The sequence below is a fragment of the Furipterus horrens genome, unplaced genomic scaffold, assembly GCF_987537825.1.
Source record: "Furipterus horrens unplaced genomic scaffold, mFurHor1.1.pri manual_scaffold_5, whole genome shotgun sequence".
In the NCBI taxonomy this organism is placed as follows: domain Eukaryota; kingdom Metazoa; phylum Chordata; class Mammalia; order Chiroptera; family Furipteridae; genus Furipterus; species Furipterus horrens.
In genome coordinates, this window is record NW_028327175.1 from 203,143,848 (window position 1) to 203,155,817 (window position 11,970).

Below are 11,970 nucleotides of genomic sequence, written 5' to 3' on the forward strand. Positions count from 1 at the left end.
GGCTCGTGTGCACATGCTGAACGACCCCAAGGCCCAGGCCAGGAGCGTGGCCAAGCACATGGCCGGGTTGCGCCTCGGGAGGAGCTGGAGCCTCAGCACAGAGGGTCCGGCTGACAGGGTCCTCCCTGGAGACCCATGCTGGTGGGAAGGCCCAAGCCGCCCTCTGGAAGTGCTTCTCTGGGAAGCCTTTTGGAAAGTAACCGTCACTGATGTTATTCTGATTAGAAAAAATACACATTACTGTAGACTGTGAAACTCATAGGACCAAGAAAGGAAATGAAATACACTTCTGTCTCTTGGAAATGGGTACCTCCACAGCCTGGTTTCTGTCCACGGAGCGTGTTTCTTTGAACAGATGCACAGATACACACATGAGCTACAGCAGCACTTTGGGCCCGCTTCCCGCTCCCTGTGCGCGTCACACCTCGAACATGCAGCCAGCCGGGCCCTCGCCCATGTGGCCATTTTAAACGTCTTCCACCAAGTACTTGCTCCCCTTCTTCGGGGCATTAGGCCACTTTTCCAGGACTCCATCGTCCCAGAGAGTGCTGTTTGCATGTTTTCCTATTGCTGGTCATGGTCATGTCCGTTTTTAACGTCTTTGATCAAATTGCTGTGTCTTTTATACACGTGGGAGCGGCGTCGTTTGTCAGTGCACCTTCTGTGTGAGGCAGAGGAAGGTGCATCTCCCACAGAGCCCATCCCTGGCCCTGAGGTGGTGCTCGTCCACGAGGCTCCCACCTGGGTCTGCAGGAAGCCCAGCCCCGGCCGCACCACAAGCAGCCGGCACCGCCTGGGTTGAGGCCTGGTGGGTGAGCCCCTGCTCCGCGTGACAGATGACACCTCTGATATGCTGGGGAGGAGGTGGGGTTCCCGCTTGTTTCTCAGAACGGCTGAGCACTGAGCTGGAGTCTGCCTGCCGCTCTTGGCGGGCACATTCTCCTGGGCCTGGGGCGCACAGTGGCAGAGGTGACCAGGGATGCCGTTGTCCCCTCTTGGGCTGGGGCCCCTCCTGCTGGCCTGCTGGACCCTCTCTGCAGGTGGGTGTGGCTGTGCTGAGCGCTGGGCTCTGAGGGGGTCCACCCGGGAGGGTCCCAGGCCTGGCCCCAGAGGGAGGGGCTGTCTCAGCCCTTGGCAGGCAAGTGACAGTGACCCATGGGTATGTCAGAGGCCAAGCCCCCAACTCCGTGATTTCCCAGAAAATGTCTATAGAGATTTTACTTCATACATGCCATGAACATCGTCAAAAGAAAGTGTGAGAAACCTGAGGGAACTGAAATTAAGGGTACACGTTAGGGTGGAAGGTGAAAATCAGATTTCTAATTTTTGAAAATTCTGGACAAAACTTCTTGGGCACATCTTTGCCATGAGCGCCCTCCTCGTGTTCTTGCCGAAGGCCCCGCTGCGCAGCCGGAGCCGGAGCCGGAGCCGGAGCCGGAGTCGGTGGCTCTGCTGAGAGGCGGGAGCCCCTGCGAAGGCCTGGTGCGCGTGCAGCTGGGCGGGCAGCGCGGCGCGGTGTGCGGGGACCGCTGGGGCCTGCGAGAGGCCGAGGTCGTGTGCCGGCAGCTGGGCTGCGGCGGCGCCCACGTCGCGCCCACGTACGTCGTGTGGCCCCAGGAGCAGCACCAGTCCGTGCTGCAGGGCGTGCAGTGCGGGGGCACGGAGGCCTCGCTCTGGGACTGCGCCCGTGGAACGTGGACGCCGCTGGGGGCCTGCGCGTGCGAGTGCGTCAGCGCCGCCCACTGCTTAGGTATGCGCCCTGGGAGTTGGCGGCGAGCCCAAGGGAGCCCCCAGGGGAAGCCTCGGACAGCGGGACTGTGGCGCTCACACCCCATGGCTGTGCTATGGCCCCACAATAGCGGAGGTGGGTGGCACGGAAGGGGAGCGCCTGCGCTTTCGCTACACGGGTCGCACACGCCAGGCAGTCTTTTCTGGGTTCCATTGGCTCCTCCGCCAAATGGTCAGGCAATGAGCCCATGGGTGACGCACGACCTTCTGAAGTGAAGGGACCCTGTCTTCCTCTCCCACGGCCCTTCTGCTCCGGCTTGGGCTCCGCGTGGGCAGAAGCCCAGTGCTTAGCGTTCATTCCTGCATCCACTCCTGGAGGCCTTCTGGGTGGGACTGGGCAGTGGGGATGGGAAGCAGTAGACAAACCGTGGGCTCTACACCCCAGAAAGCCAACCTCTCAATCTGGGAGCCACTGTGTGCGGAGTGGGGTGCAAGCCCTAGACCAGCAGGGCTCAGGTGAACAGCAGGGCGGGCCCTGTGCTGCCCGCAGGTGGGAACCTGGGGAGAGCGGCCCTCAGCGGAGGAGGCAGCCCCTGTGCAGGGACCTTTGAGACCAGATTGAGTCAAAGCTCTGTCCTGAGGTGTGGCTTGCACATGGAGGAGGCGAGTGTCTTCTGCAGGAGTCTGGGGTGTGGCTCAGCCCTCCACGTGTCTGGACCCCACCTTTCGGGGGGCTCCAAGGGCCAGGGACCTAAGGTCGTGACCTGCCAGGGGACAGAGTCCAGCATCTTCAACTGCCGGTTCAACCTGAACTTTCTGGACCAGTGCAGCCTTCTGACAGATGCCCAGGTCGTGTGTTCAGGTACGGACACCCCGCCTCTGAGAGGGAGGCGTCCTCTCACAGCTGTGCCGGGGACTGAAGGGGCCGTCCACTGCCTGGAGGAGAGGCGAAGGAGTCTGTCCACCCTCTGCCCACCAGCCTGCATCCTGCCCCGGGAGGGACAGCAACTTGGAGCCTCCTGGTGGCCCAGTAGCCTGGGACATGGCCCCCTCCCGTGTCAGATGCGGCACAGGCTCTGACCACGTGGTCTTTTAGAAACTGAAGTGCTGGCCAGAAATGCAGTTCAAGTGGGGACAGGGATAACACCGAGTTGGGGACCCTGGGCCCTTGGGGTGCAGGGCCGACAGGGAGGGGAATGAGTGTTTGCTGTAGACTCTTGAGTGAGTTGCCCAGGGATCCAGGGATGGGAAGGTCATCCTAGCCTGCAGGTCCCCAGGAATCCAGTGCCCACCTCGAGGTCCCTAGGGGCTGTGCCAGACCTGGTGGTCCTGGTCCTCCTCCAGTCCCATGGGACTGGCGGGTGGGTGGCACAAATGGGTCACTTTGCCAGTGGCGTGCAGATCTTGTGCCAGTCCCTGAGGGGCTGTTTCAGTCCAGTGTCTCCCCCAGGACACATCGAGGCCCGGCTGGTGGGCGACGAGCACCCCTGTGCTGGGCGCCTGGAGGTGAGGCATGGTCTGACCTGGGGCACCGTCTGCGATGATGACCTGGACGAGGCCACGGCCCACGTGGTGTGTCGGGAGCTGCAGTGCGGCTCGGCAGTGTCCACGCCACGGGACGCCCACTTTGGCCAGGGCTCTGGGCCCGTGTGGACGGAGGCCTTCCGCTGTGTGGGCAACGAGAGCCTGCTGTTCCACTGCCCGCGGGGGCTCGGGCGCCAGTGTGGGCACAGCCGCGATGCTGGGCTCAGGTGCTCAGGGGAAAGTAAGTGTTTATGTGACTATAAAGCAAATTATTCTCTTAATTTCCTTTTTAAAAATATATGTTTTATTGATTATGCTATTACAGTTGTCCCAATATTTCTCTGTCTCTTCATCTTGACAGGTTCCTGTGTTTGTTTGCCCCTGTGTCTTAGGTAGAGCTGTTGCACCTGTTACGTTGTAAGGGGCAGAGCCTTAGGGATTCATCAGTGCAGGGCAATCAGTTTCACCACGTTGTGGCGCTGTTTGTGGGGGAGGGGTCTGAGAGGGAACAATGCCACCTGCTTAGCACTCGCCCCCCTCTCCAGGCACTTCTCCCACTTCCGTATGGGACTGGAGCCTCTCCAGCTATTGCTCTGGCTGTTGTTCCCAGAGTGAGTGGATCTGCAGACATTCCAGGACCATGGGGGCCCTTAAAACAAGCTGAGAGACCGGAAGCCTCCCCCTCCACCCCAACCCCCACTGGCCTGCACAGTCAGAAACAATGAAGCTCCATTTTCCCAGGCGCTGGGACCGTGAACTGCTCCGCCCAGCCCGGCACTGGGGTAGCTTCACAGGTGTCCCTCCTAACTCTTTAAAGTGTGTGACTGTGCTTTCTGCCAGGCCACTGCTGCCACCGCTGCCCCTGCTGCCACCACAGCTGCCGCCACCACACCATGCTCTCTCCACCCCAGCTCTGCCCCTTCCTCCCATCTGGATGAGTATTTTTCCTTTATATTTTTGTTTGTTGGACTGCCATGCAGCTCAATTTTCTGAAACTTCTGGTTGTCTCTAGTTTTGAGGTAGTTGTATTCCTTCTTAGTTGTGGAGGGAGATGCAGTGTGTCTGTCTAGGGCTCCATTTTGGCCAAAAGTCCTAGTCACCAGTGTTTTGAACTCTGCATCTGATAGGTTGGTTATCGCCATTACATTAGCTCTTTTCCTGGAGTTTTGTTCTGTTCTTTCATTTGGGCTGTGTTTCTTTGTTTCTTCATTTTGGCAGCCCTCCTGTCTTTGTTCCTGTGTATTAGGTAGAACTGCTTTGACTCCCTGTCTTAGTAGCGTGGCCTGTTGTAGAAAAGTGCACCTCTTAAGTTGTATGGGGCGGAGCCTTAGGTAATCGCCAGAGTGGGGCAGCCTGTCACCGCTCTGGCTCTGTGTGGGGCAGGGCTCGCAGAGGGGATAATGCTGCTACCTGGCTGCTGGAATTTTGCCTGGGAGGAAGCTGTATCCCCAATTGCACTTCACTTTCTTTCCATTTGCCACCGATGCCCTTCCAGCTGATGCCCTGGTGCTGGATCCCAGAGGGAGTGGGTTTGCGTGAGACCTAAGTCTGTTTTGAGCGCTTTAAGAGGATGCAGTTTCCTCCACTGTCCCAACCCCCACTGGTTTCTACAGCCAGAAGTTACGGGGCCTTATCTTGCTGGTGTTGGGACTCTGAGCTGGGGCTGGGATTCCTCGCTCCCGAGGTCTCCCTCCCATTTTTCATTCACCATACCTGTTCCTGTTTCCACACCTCTCACCCGTCTGGATAAGTGTGGCTTCTTTAAATCCTTGGTTGTCGGACTTCCACACAATTTTCTGACAGTTCTGGATGAAATTTGTTTTGTAGTCTAGTTGTGTTTTTGAAGATAGCATATTATTGGACTAAGTTTTAAAAAATTCATTCTCTTACCCTCTGCCTTTTTATTAGACAGTTTAATTCTTTTACTTTTAAAGTAATAGTGAAGGAATATTTCCTTCTGTCATTTTGCTATTTGTTTTCTATATGTCATGTATTGTCCTCAGTTCCTCTATTACTTCCCATTCTTGTGTGCTTAATTGACTTCTGTAGTGTACCAGTTTGATTTCCTTATCATGTGTGGGGGGTATATTTTAAAGTTTTTTTCTCTAGTGGCTAACCTGGCAATTATAACTAATACCTTAAATTTTTAAAACTCTATTTGGAATTAAAGCCAACTTAGCTTTAATGGTACATACAATTTCTGGTCCTATACTTTTATGGTCATAAGTTACATCTTTATACATTGTGTGTCCACTAGCATAGATTTATAATTATTGTGTTTTGCATTTGTTTTTTGAGTCATATAGAAAAAATAGAGAGTAACAAACCCAAAATACAATAATGCCGGGTTGTGTTTTTCTATGCAATTACTTTTATCAGTGTTCTTTATTTAGTTATGTGGCTTTGCTTATTGTCTCTGTCCCTTCATTTCAGCCTGAAGTACTCCCTTCAGCATTTCCTCTAGGACAGTCTACTACCAGTGAATCTCCCCAGCTCTGTTTTAATTTTCCCTTCATTTTTGAAGACTAGCTGTGCTGGATGTATAAATTGGGGTAACGTTTTTGTCTCTCACGCTTTAGCTATGTCATCTTGCTGCCTCGTGGTTTCCATGGTTTCTGATGAGAAATCAGCTGTTCAAGCTGTTGAGGGTCATTGTACCTGTCAAGTTACTTTTCCTTTGCTGCTCTCGGGGCTCTCTTTGTATTTGGTGTTTTGACAGTTTGATTGTAATGTGTCTCAGGGAAGATCTTCTCGAGTATTGTTTACTTAGAGTTTGTTGAGCTTCTTAATGTTTAGATTCATGTCTTTCATGAAACCCAGAGAAATGTTTCCATTATTTCTTCAAATATTTTCTCTACCACTTTTTCTCTCCTCTCTTTATAGCACTCTTTCTAGGGCTACATGTGTATGTTGGTACTCTTGATGGTGCCCCACTGGTTTTTTTTCTTTCTTTCTTTCTTTCTTTTTTTTTTTTTTTTTTTTTTTTTTTGAGTCTATTCACTTTCTCTCATCCTTGTTTTCCTGCATTACAGACTGGATCATCCCAAAGAGCTTATCTTCATGTTCATTGGTTCTTTCTTTGCCCTGCTCAAACCTTCTGTTAGCCCACCTACTCATTTTTTCAGTTCCATTATTGTACTTTTAAGTTCAAGAAATTCTCTTTAGTTCCTTTAAAAATAATTTATATCTCTTTATTGCAATTCCCTATGTGACAAGATATTATTAGACTGGTTTTCTTCAGCTCTCTGTGCATATTTGAGACACTGATTTGAGGTGTTTCTCTAGTAAGTATAATGACTAGGTGTCCTCAGGGGCAGTTTCTGTTTATTTTCATGTGAATGTGTCATACTTTCTTGATACTTTGCATGTATCTTATATTTTGTTGAGAACCAGACATTGTTCAATTATTACAATACGGCTTCTCTGAAAACCAGGTTCTCTCCCCACCCCAGGATCTGTTGTTGCTAATTCTTGTGGGCTACAGCTGTTTTTCTAGCGACTTTCCCAACTCCTTTTTGTAAAGACTATTCTTTCTCATTTGTGACCAGTAGGTCTCTTGTTTGCTATCTTTGTAGTGAGACGGAAATTTACCAGAGATTTTTTTAAATGCTTGCAGCCAACAATGAACAAACCCTGAAAGTCTTTTGGTCTTTGCATATCAGCTCTTTGTTGGAGAATCCCTTCAGGTGGAGGAGGCCATTGTCCACCTCTGCCTAGTGCTCACTTCTTGCGTGGCAGAGCCAAATTGCCAACCTCCTGCTTCATTAAGTGTTTCTCAGGTGTAAGTTTTTGAGTAGATACTGGAGTTCCAAAACAGTTTTAGAAGCCTCAATATTATTTAGAGGAGAGATGGAGTGTGGGGGTTCCCTCCTCTACCATGTCTCAGGCATTCCTGCCCTATTGCAGGGCAGGGGGTATGTTGAGGCTCACTGATCAGGGGCTGGAGAGACAGGCCATGAGGAGTGGCTCCGCAGAGGAGCAGAGCTCACTTCCTGCTGCATGAAGATGACATTCCACTCCACTTCTCATTCTGGCTCCTTGTTTTTGCTTACAGTTGAGATTACCAAAGAAGCTGATTTTGCCTGTTTTCCCCAGCTTAACCGTTACTGTAGTGTAGGGGTGCACTTCGATATTCTGTATCTGTAATTTACGATATCATTCCTCAAAGATGTTGACTTGCTCTCGGTGTGTCCATCCAAGTGCAGGAGTGGGCTGCTTGACAATACTCACTTTAAGGATGGGGTCTGCAGGGTCCGGGAGCAATGCTGACACCCCCTCCCCCCACCCCAGGGTTCCGGCTGGTCAACGGCAGCAGCAGCTGTGAGGGGCGCGTGGAGTTTCAGGTTCAGGGGGCCTGGGCACCCCTCTGTGCCACCCACTGGGACTTAGCAGATGCCACCGTCCTCTGCCACCAGCTCAACTGTGGTGGCGCTGTGGCCACACCTGGAGGAGGCCACTTCGGGCACGGGGACGCTCCCATCTGGCCCGACAGGTTTCACTGTGTTGGGACGGAGCCCTATTTGTGGAATTGCCCAGTGAGCACCCTGGGGGCCCCCGCCTGTGCCCTGGGGAACTCGGCCGCTGTGGTCTGCTCAGGTGGGTCAGCAAGAAGGGTGGCCCGGGGGGCTGAGGGCGATGGGCCCTGAGAAGGCGGTGGTCCTCGCCCCGTCACAGGCCCAGGGTCCCTCCCGCTCACACCCTGCTTGCTCCTGTCACCGGCTGCCTCTCCCCAGGTCTCCCCCACGCCCTGCGACTGCTGGACGGCCAGAGCCGCTGTGACGGCCGCGTGGAGGTGGCCCTGGACGGCGTGTGGGGCCGCGTCCTGGACGACACGTGGGACCTGCACGGCGCGGGTGTCGCGTGCCGGCAGCTGGGGTGCGGAGAGGCCGAGCGAGCCTATGACGCGCCTCCGCCAGCGCGTGGGGCCGGCAGGGTGGGGCTGAGCCGCGTGCGCTGCCTGGGCAACGAGACCCGCCTGAGCCAGTGCAACGTGTCTGCGTCCCTGCTGGAGCCTGCGGGGGCTTCGAGGGACGTGGGCGTCGTGTGCTCTGGTGAGTGAGGACCCCGCGCCTCCCTCTATCCACGCGGTGGGCCGGTCCGCGCTGACGCGATCTCTCCGCAGGGAGCCTCCGGGTGCGGCTGGCGGCGGGGCCCGGCCGCTGTGCGGGGCGCGTGGAGGTGCTGCACGGCGGCACGTGGGGCACCGTGTGCGATGACGGCTGGGACCTGCGGGACGCGCACGTGGTCTGCCGGCAGCTGGGCTGTGGTCGCGCCCTCAGCGCCCTGGGGGCCGCTCCCTTCGGGGCCGGGGCCGGACGCATCTGGCTGGACGAGCTTGGCTGCGAGGGCCGTGAGGCTGCGCTGTGGCAGTGCCCGTCGCGGGGCTGGGGCCGGCACGACTGTGGGCACAAGGAGGACGCCGGCGCCTTCTGCTCCGGTGGGTGCAGCGGCCGCGACCTGCCAGCTCAGGACGGCGATGGAGCGGCTTCGCTGACCGCCTCTCTCTCCACAGGGCTCACAGGTCTGAGGCTGCAGGATAGCAGCCAGCGCTGCGCCGGGCGCCTGGAAGTTCTCTACAACGGGACCTGGGGCGGTGTCTGCCGGAGCCTGAGCCCCGCCTCTCTGGGAGTCCTGTGCGCGCAGCTGGGCTGTGGGCCCCAGGGGCAGCTCCACGTTGGGGCCGGGACTCGCAAGGCCCCCGGGGCCCTGTGGGTGACCTCCATTCAGTGCCGGGACAGGCACGATAGGTCCCTCTGGCAGTGCCCGTCAGCGCCCTGGGACCAGCATTCTTGCTCCGGCCAGGAGGAAGCCTGGATCGTGTGTGCAGGTGAGGGGGGCTGGGTGTGTGTTGGGGTCTCTGAGGGCCGTGCCCCAGGGCTCCCCCACAGGGACTCATTGTAGAGATCACGGTTCTGAGGATGAAACTGCCGCCTTCACTTCACCGTACAATCCCGCGGTTTGCTGGTCTGAAGGTCCACCCCCCGCAGTGAGGACAGCAGCAGCCCTGGTCCCCGCAGGCTTCCCGGAGGCAGACGTCAGCTCGGGGATGCACGGGGCAGTGTGTGCTGCCCGAGCCTGGGAGTTGCCTGTGGCTGAATGCGCAGGCGTTTTCCCTCCTTAAGCAGAAATTCCTGGTGGTGGGAAGAGAAAAGGGAAAACGTGTTCCACAGAATTTGAGGCTGCTAACCTTGCAAATACCCGACGCGTCCTAATTCCCTACACAGGAGAGGCAGGAGGAACTCTACAGGACCTCGGGGAGACCCTCAACTGCTCAGCCAGTCAGACCTGCCCAGGTGTGTGCCTGTCCCCCGTCCCCGTGCGGCCTGCCCTGTGCCTGCTGATCCGGGCCCTTGTGTTTGCAGAGGACGGTGCGGTGCGCGTGCGCGGGGGCGAGGACCGCTGCTCCGGCCGCGTGGAGCTGTGGCACGCCGGCTCCTGGGGCACCGTGTGCGACGACTCCTGGGACCTGGCGGACGCGGAGGTCGTGTGCCGCCAACTGGGCTGTGGCGGGGCCGTGAGCGCCCTGGCGGGGGCCGCCTTTGGCCCAGGCTCAGGGCCCGTGTGGCTGGACGAGGTGGGCTGCCGGGGCAGCGAGGCGTCCCTGCAGGGCTGTGCGACGGGGCCGTGGGGAGGCGCGGACTGCGGGCACAAGGAGGACGCCGGCGTGCGCTGCTCCCGTGAGTGGGTGGGTCTGTGCCAGGCGGTGGGAAGGCTCCTCCTGCAGTCTGTTGTGATAAGCTGCTTCCTCGTGGTTTCCATGAAAAGTTTGGGGACCTCTCATGTGTTTTCCCCTCAATCCATGTTCGCTGCTGAGGAGGGGGTCACCTCTAGGTTCTGCACCTCGTTCTGCGTGCGGAGGCCAGAAACGACCGTAGGCACAATTCTCGCAGTGTCCTTGCCTGGGTCTTTCACGGAGTGGGAGTAGCTCCCTGTGCGTCACCATCACCGGATGGGGCTGCTCAGGAGCCTCTGTTTTGGGAGCACGATAGTCACTGTTTTACCAAAGGGGGGGAAACAGCCCATGAAAGCAGAAACCTTGAGCCCTCACCAGGGATTTTGGAGTGCTTTACCCAGCAGGACCCAGTGGATGCTCCCCACACCCCTGAATCCCCATGGTGGCCTGTGAGGATGAAGGTGTGGGCCCTGGGGGCCACCTTTTCTCACGGAGGCTGCATTCAGGGTCTTTCCTTCCGCAGAGCCTGGCGCCCACCCCCTGCCAGCCCCAGATGCCTGCTGGGTGCTCAGGGCTGTGGGCACCGTGCTGGGGTTGCTGCTTGGCCTTCTCCTGGGCCTCCTGGTCCTGCGGGTTCTGCTCCGACTGACACGTGCCAAGCGCAAAGGTATGAACACCCACTCAGGTCTTGCAGCCCACGTGGGAGAGACCAGCAGATACTCAAAACTGGTGTTGGAGTCCTCACATGGTTTTGCTTACAGTGAGTGGCCTTTTACTGGCCAAACACAGAGGCTTAGACATTGGTTGGCCTCGTGTCCCTGGGCCTCTGAGCTGAACCACCTGGACACCATGCTGAGGCTCACTGGGCAGCAGCACCAGGCTCGCCTGATGGCGAGGGGATGGGGGTGCATGGAGGGCCCAGGACCCATCACTGCGGCCTTCCAGGCCCTGACCGGAGCCTTCTGCCTTTCTGCTGCCTGAGTGGGGTCCCGCCTGGAATTCCTGTCCCACTCGTCCCTCCCTCCCCTGCCATGGACACGTCCATACCCAGGGTCTGTGTGACCCTGCTCAACTCTCCCTCAGGTCTGGGAAGTTCTGAAGTGTCTCCTGGAGAGCCCACATATGACGCCGTCGGGGAACTGCCTTTCGAGGGCTTCTATGAGGAAATTGTAGAGAAGCCACAGGGTGAGGAGGACAGGGTGTAGGCAGGGTGGCCGGGGCAGGTATGTCTGTACTCCCAGCTCAGGAGGCCAGGTGCGGCGGGTCCAGCAGGTGGGAACCTCAGCGTGTACGGGGGGTCCTTGTGCTTCTGATGGACGGCAGCTGGCGGGCGAGAGTGATGGAACCAGCCTTGTGCTGTGTTGGGTGACTGAGGAGCCCCAATATCCAGGTGCTTTGAAATCTGTCAAGTGTCTTCGATGACATTACTGTGCTTTTGGACCAAGAGGGAAATCAGTCGGCCAGACCACTTATGATGAGCCAGACGTGGCTTCAGGGCAGTGTGGTGACAAGGTGTCTCATGCACCTGTTTCAGATGGGGCAGCGAGCCTCACGGAGGGACATTCTGTGCCCGAGGAGGGTTATGACGAGGCTGCATTTCCTCTGGAGGAGATGACACTGTAAAGACCGTGGGACAGACTCATCGGCAGAGTATCAAAATCATAGTCCTTCGTTCTCCTTTGCAACTTGGTTGGATACAGAACACACAGGAGCGTTTCGGTGCCATCCCTGTCCCCACCCCACCCCACCTCCGCTGGGAGATGCAGGCTCCCTGTGCACCACGACACACACACCGCTGTGTATGGAAACCCATGGTTATGTTTCCCGTTTCTTCAGAAACGTAACTGGCGATGTCTTCAGGTCCGACACTGAGGGCTGTGTCACTGGGCAGGTATCTGCTTTCTTTTTCCCTTGTGAATTCCTCTTAATTGAATCCAAAGAATTCTGTACATTTTCTCCACTCATGTAATGTATACACTGTCATCTGTGAATAGTGTCAGATGTACCCATGCCCTCACTTTATACTTTTAATCTTTCTTTTTCTT

At 56.6% G+C, this 11,970-nt stretch overlaps 1 protein-coding gene across 1 annotated transcript; it reads left to right on the forward strand.

Annotated features, from left to right (window-relative positions):
* Positions 1-70: 70 nt before the first annotated feature.
* Positions 71-11,668, forward strand: LOC150010827 (scavenger receptor cysteine-rich domain-containing protein SCART1-like). The gene is made up of 13 exons (XM_090278831.1): positions 71-1,040; positions 1,397-1,750; positions 2,279-2,590; positions 3,179-3,493; positions 7,543-7,848; positions 7,986-8,303; positions 8,375-8,689; positions 8,765-9,079; positions 9,477-9,545; positions 9,615-9,929; positions 10,449-10,592; positions 11,009-11,110; positions 11,460-11,668. Exons 1-13 carry the CDS (start codon positions 980-982, stop codon positions 11,546-11,548), a joined length of 3,015 nt encoding a protein of 1,004 aa, XP_090134957.1. The 5' UTR covers positions 71-979; the 3' UTR covers positions 11,549-11,668.
* The last annotated feature ends 302 nt before the right edge of the window (positions 11,669-11,970 follow it).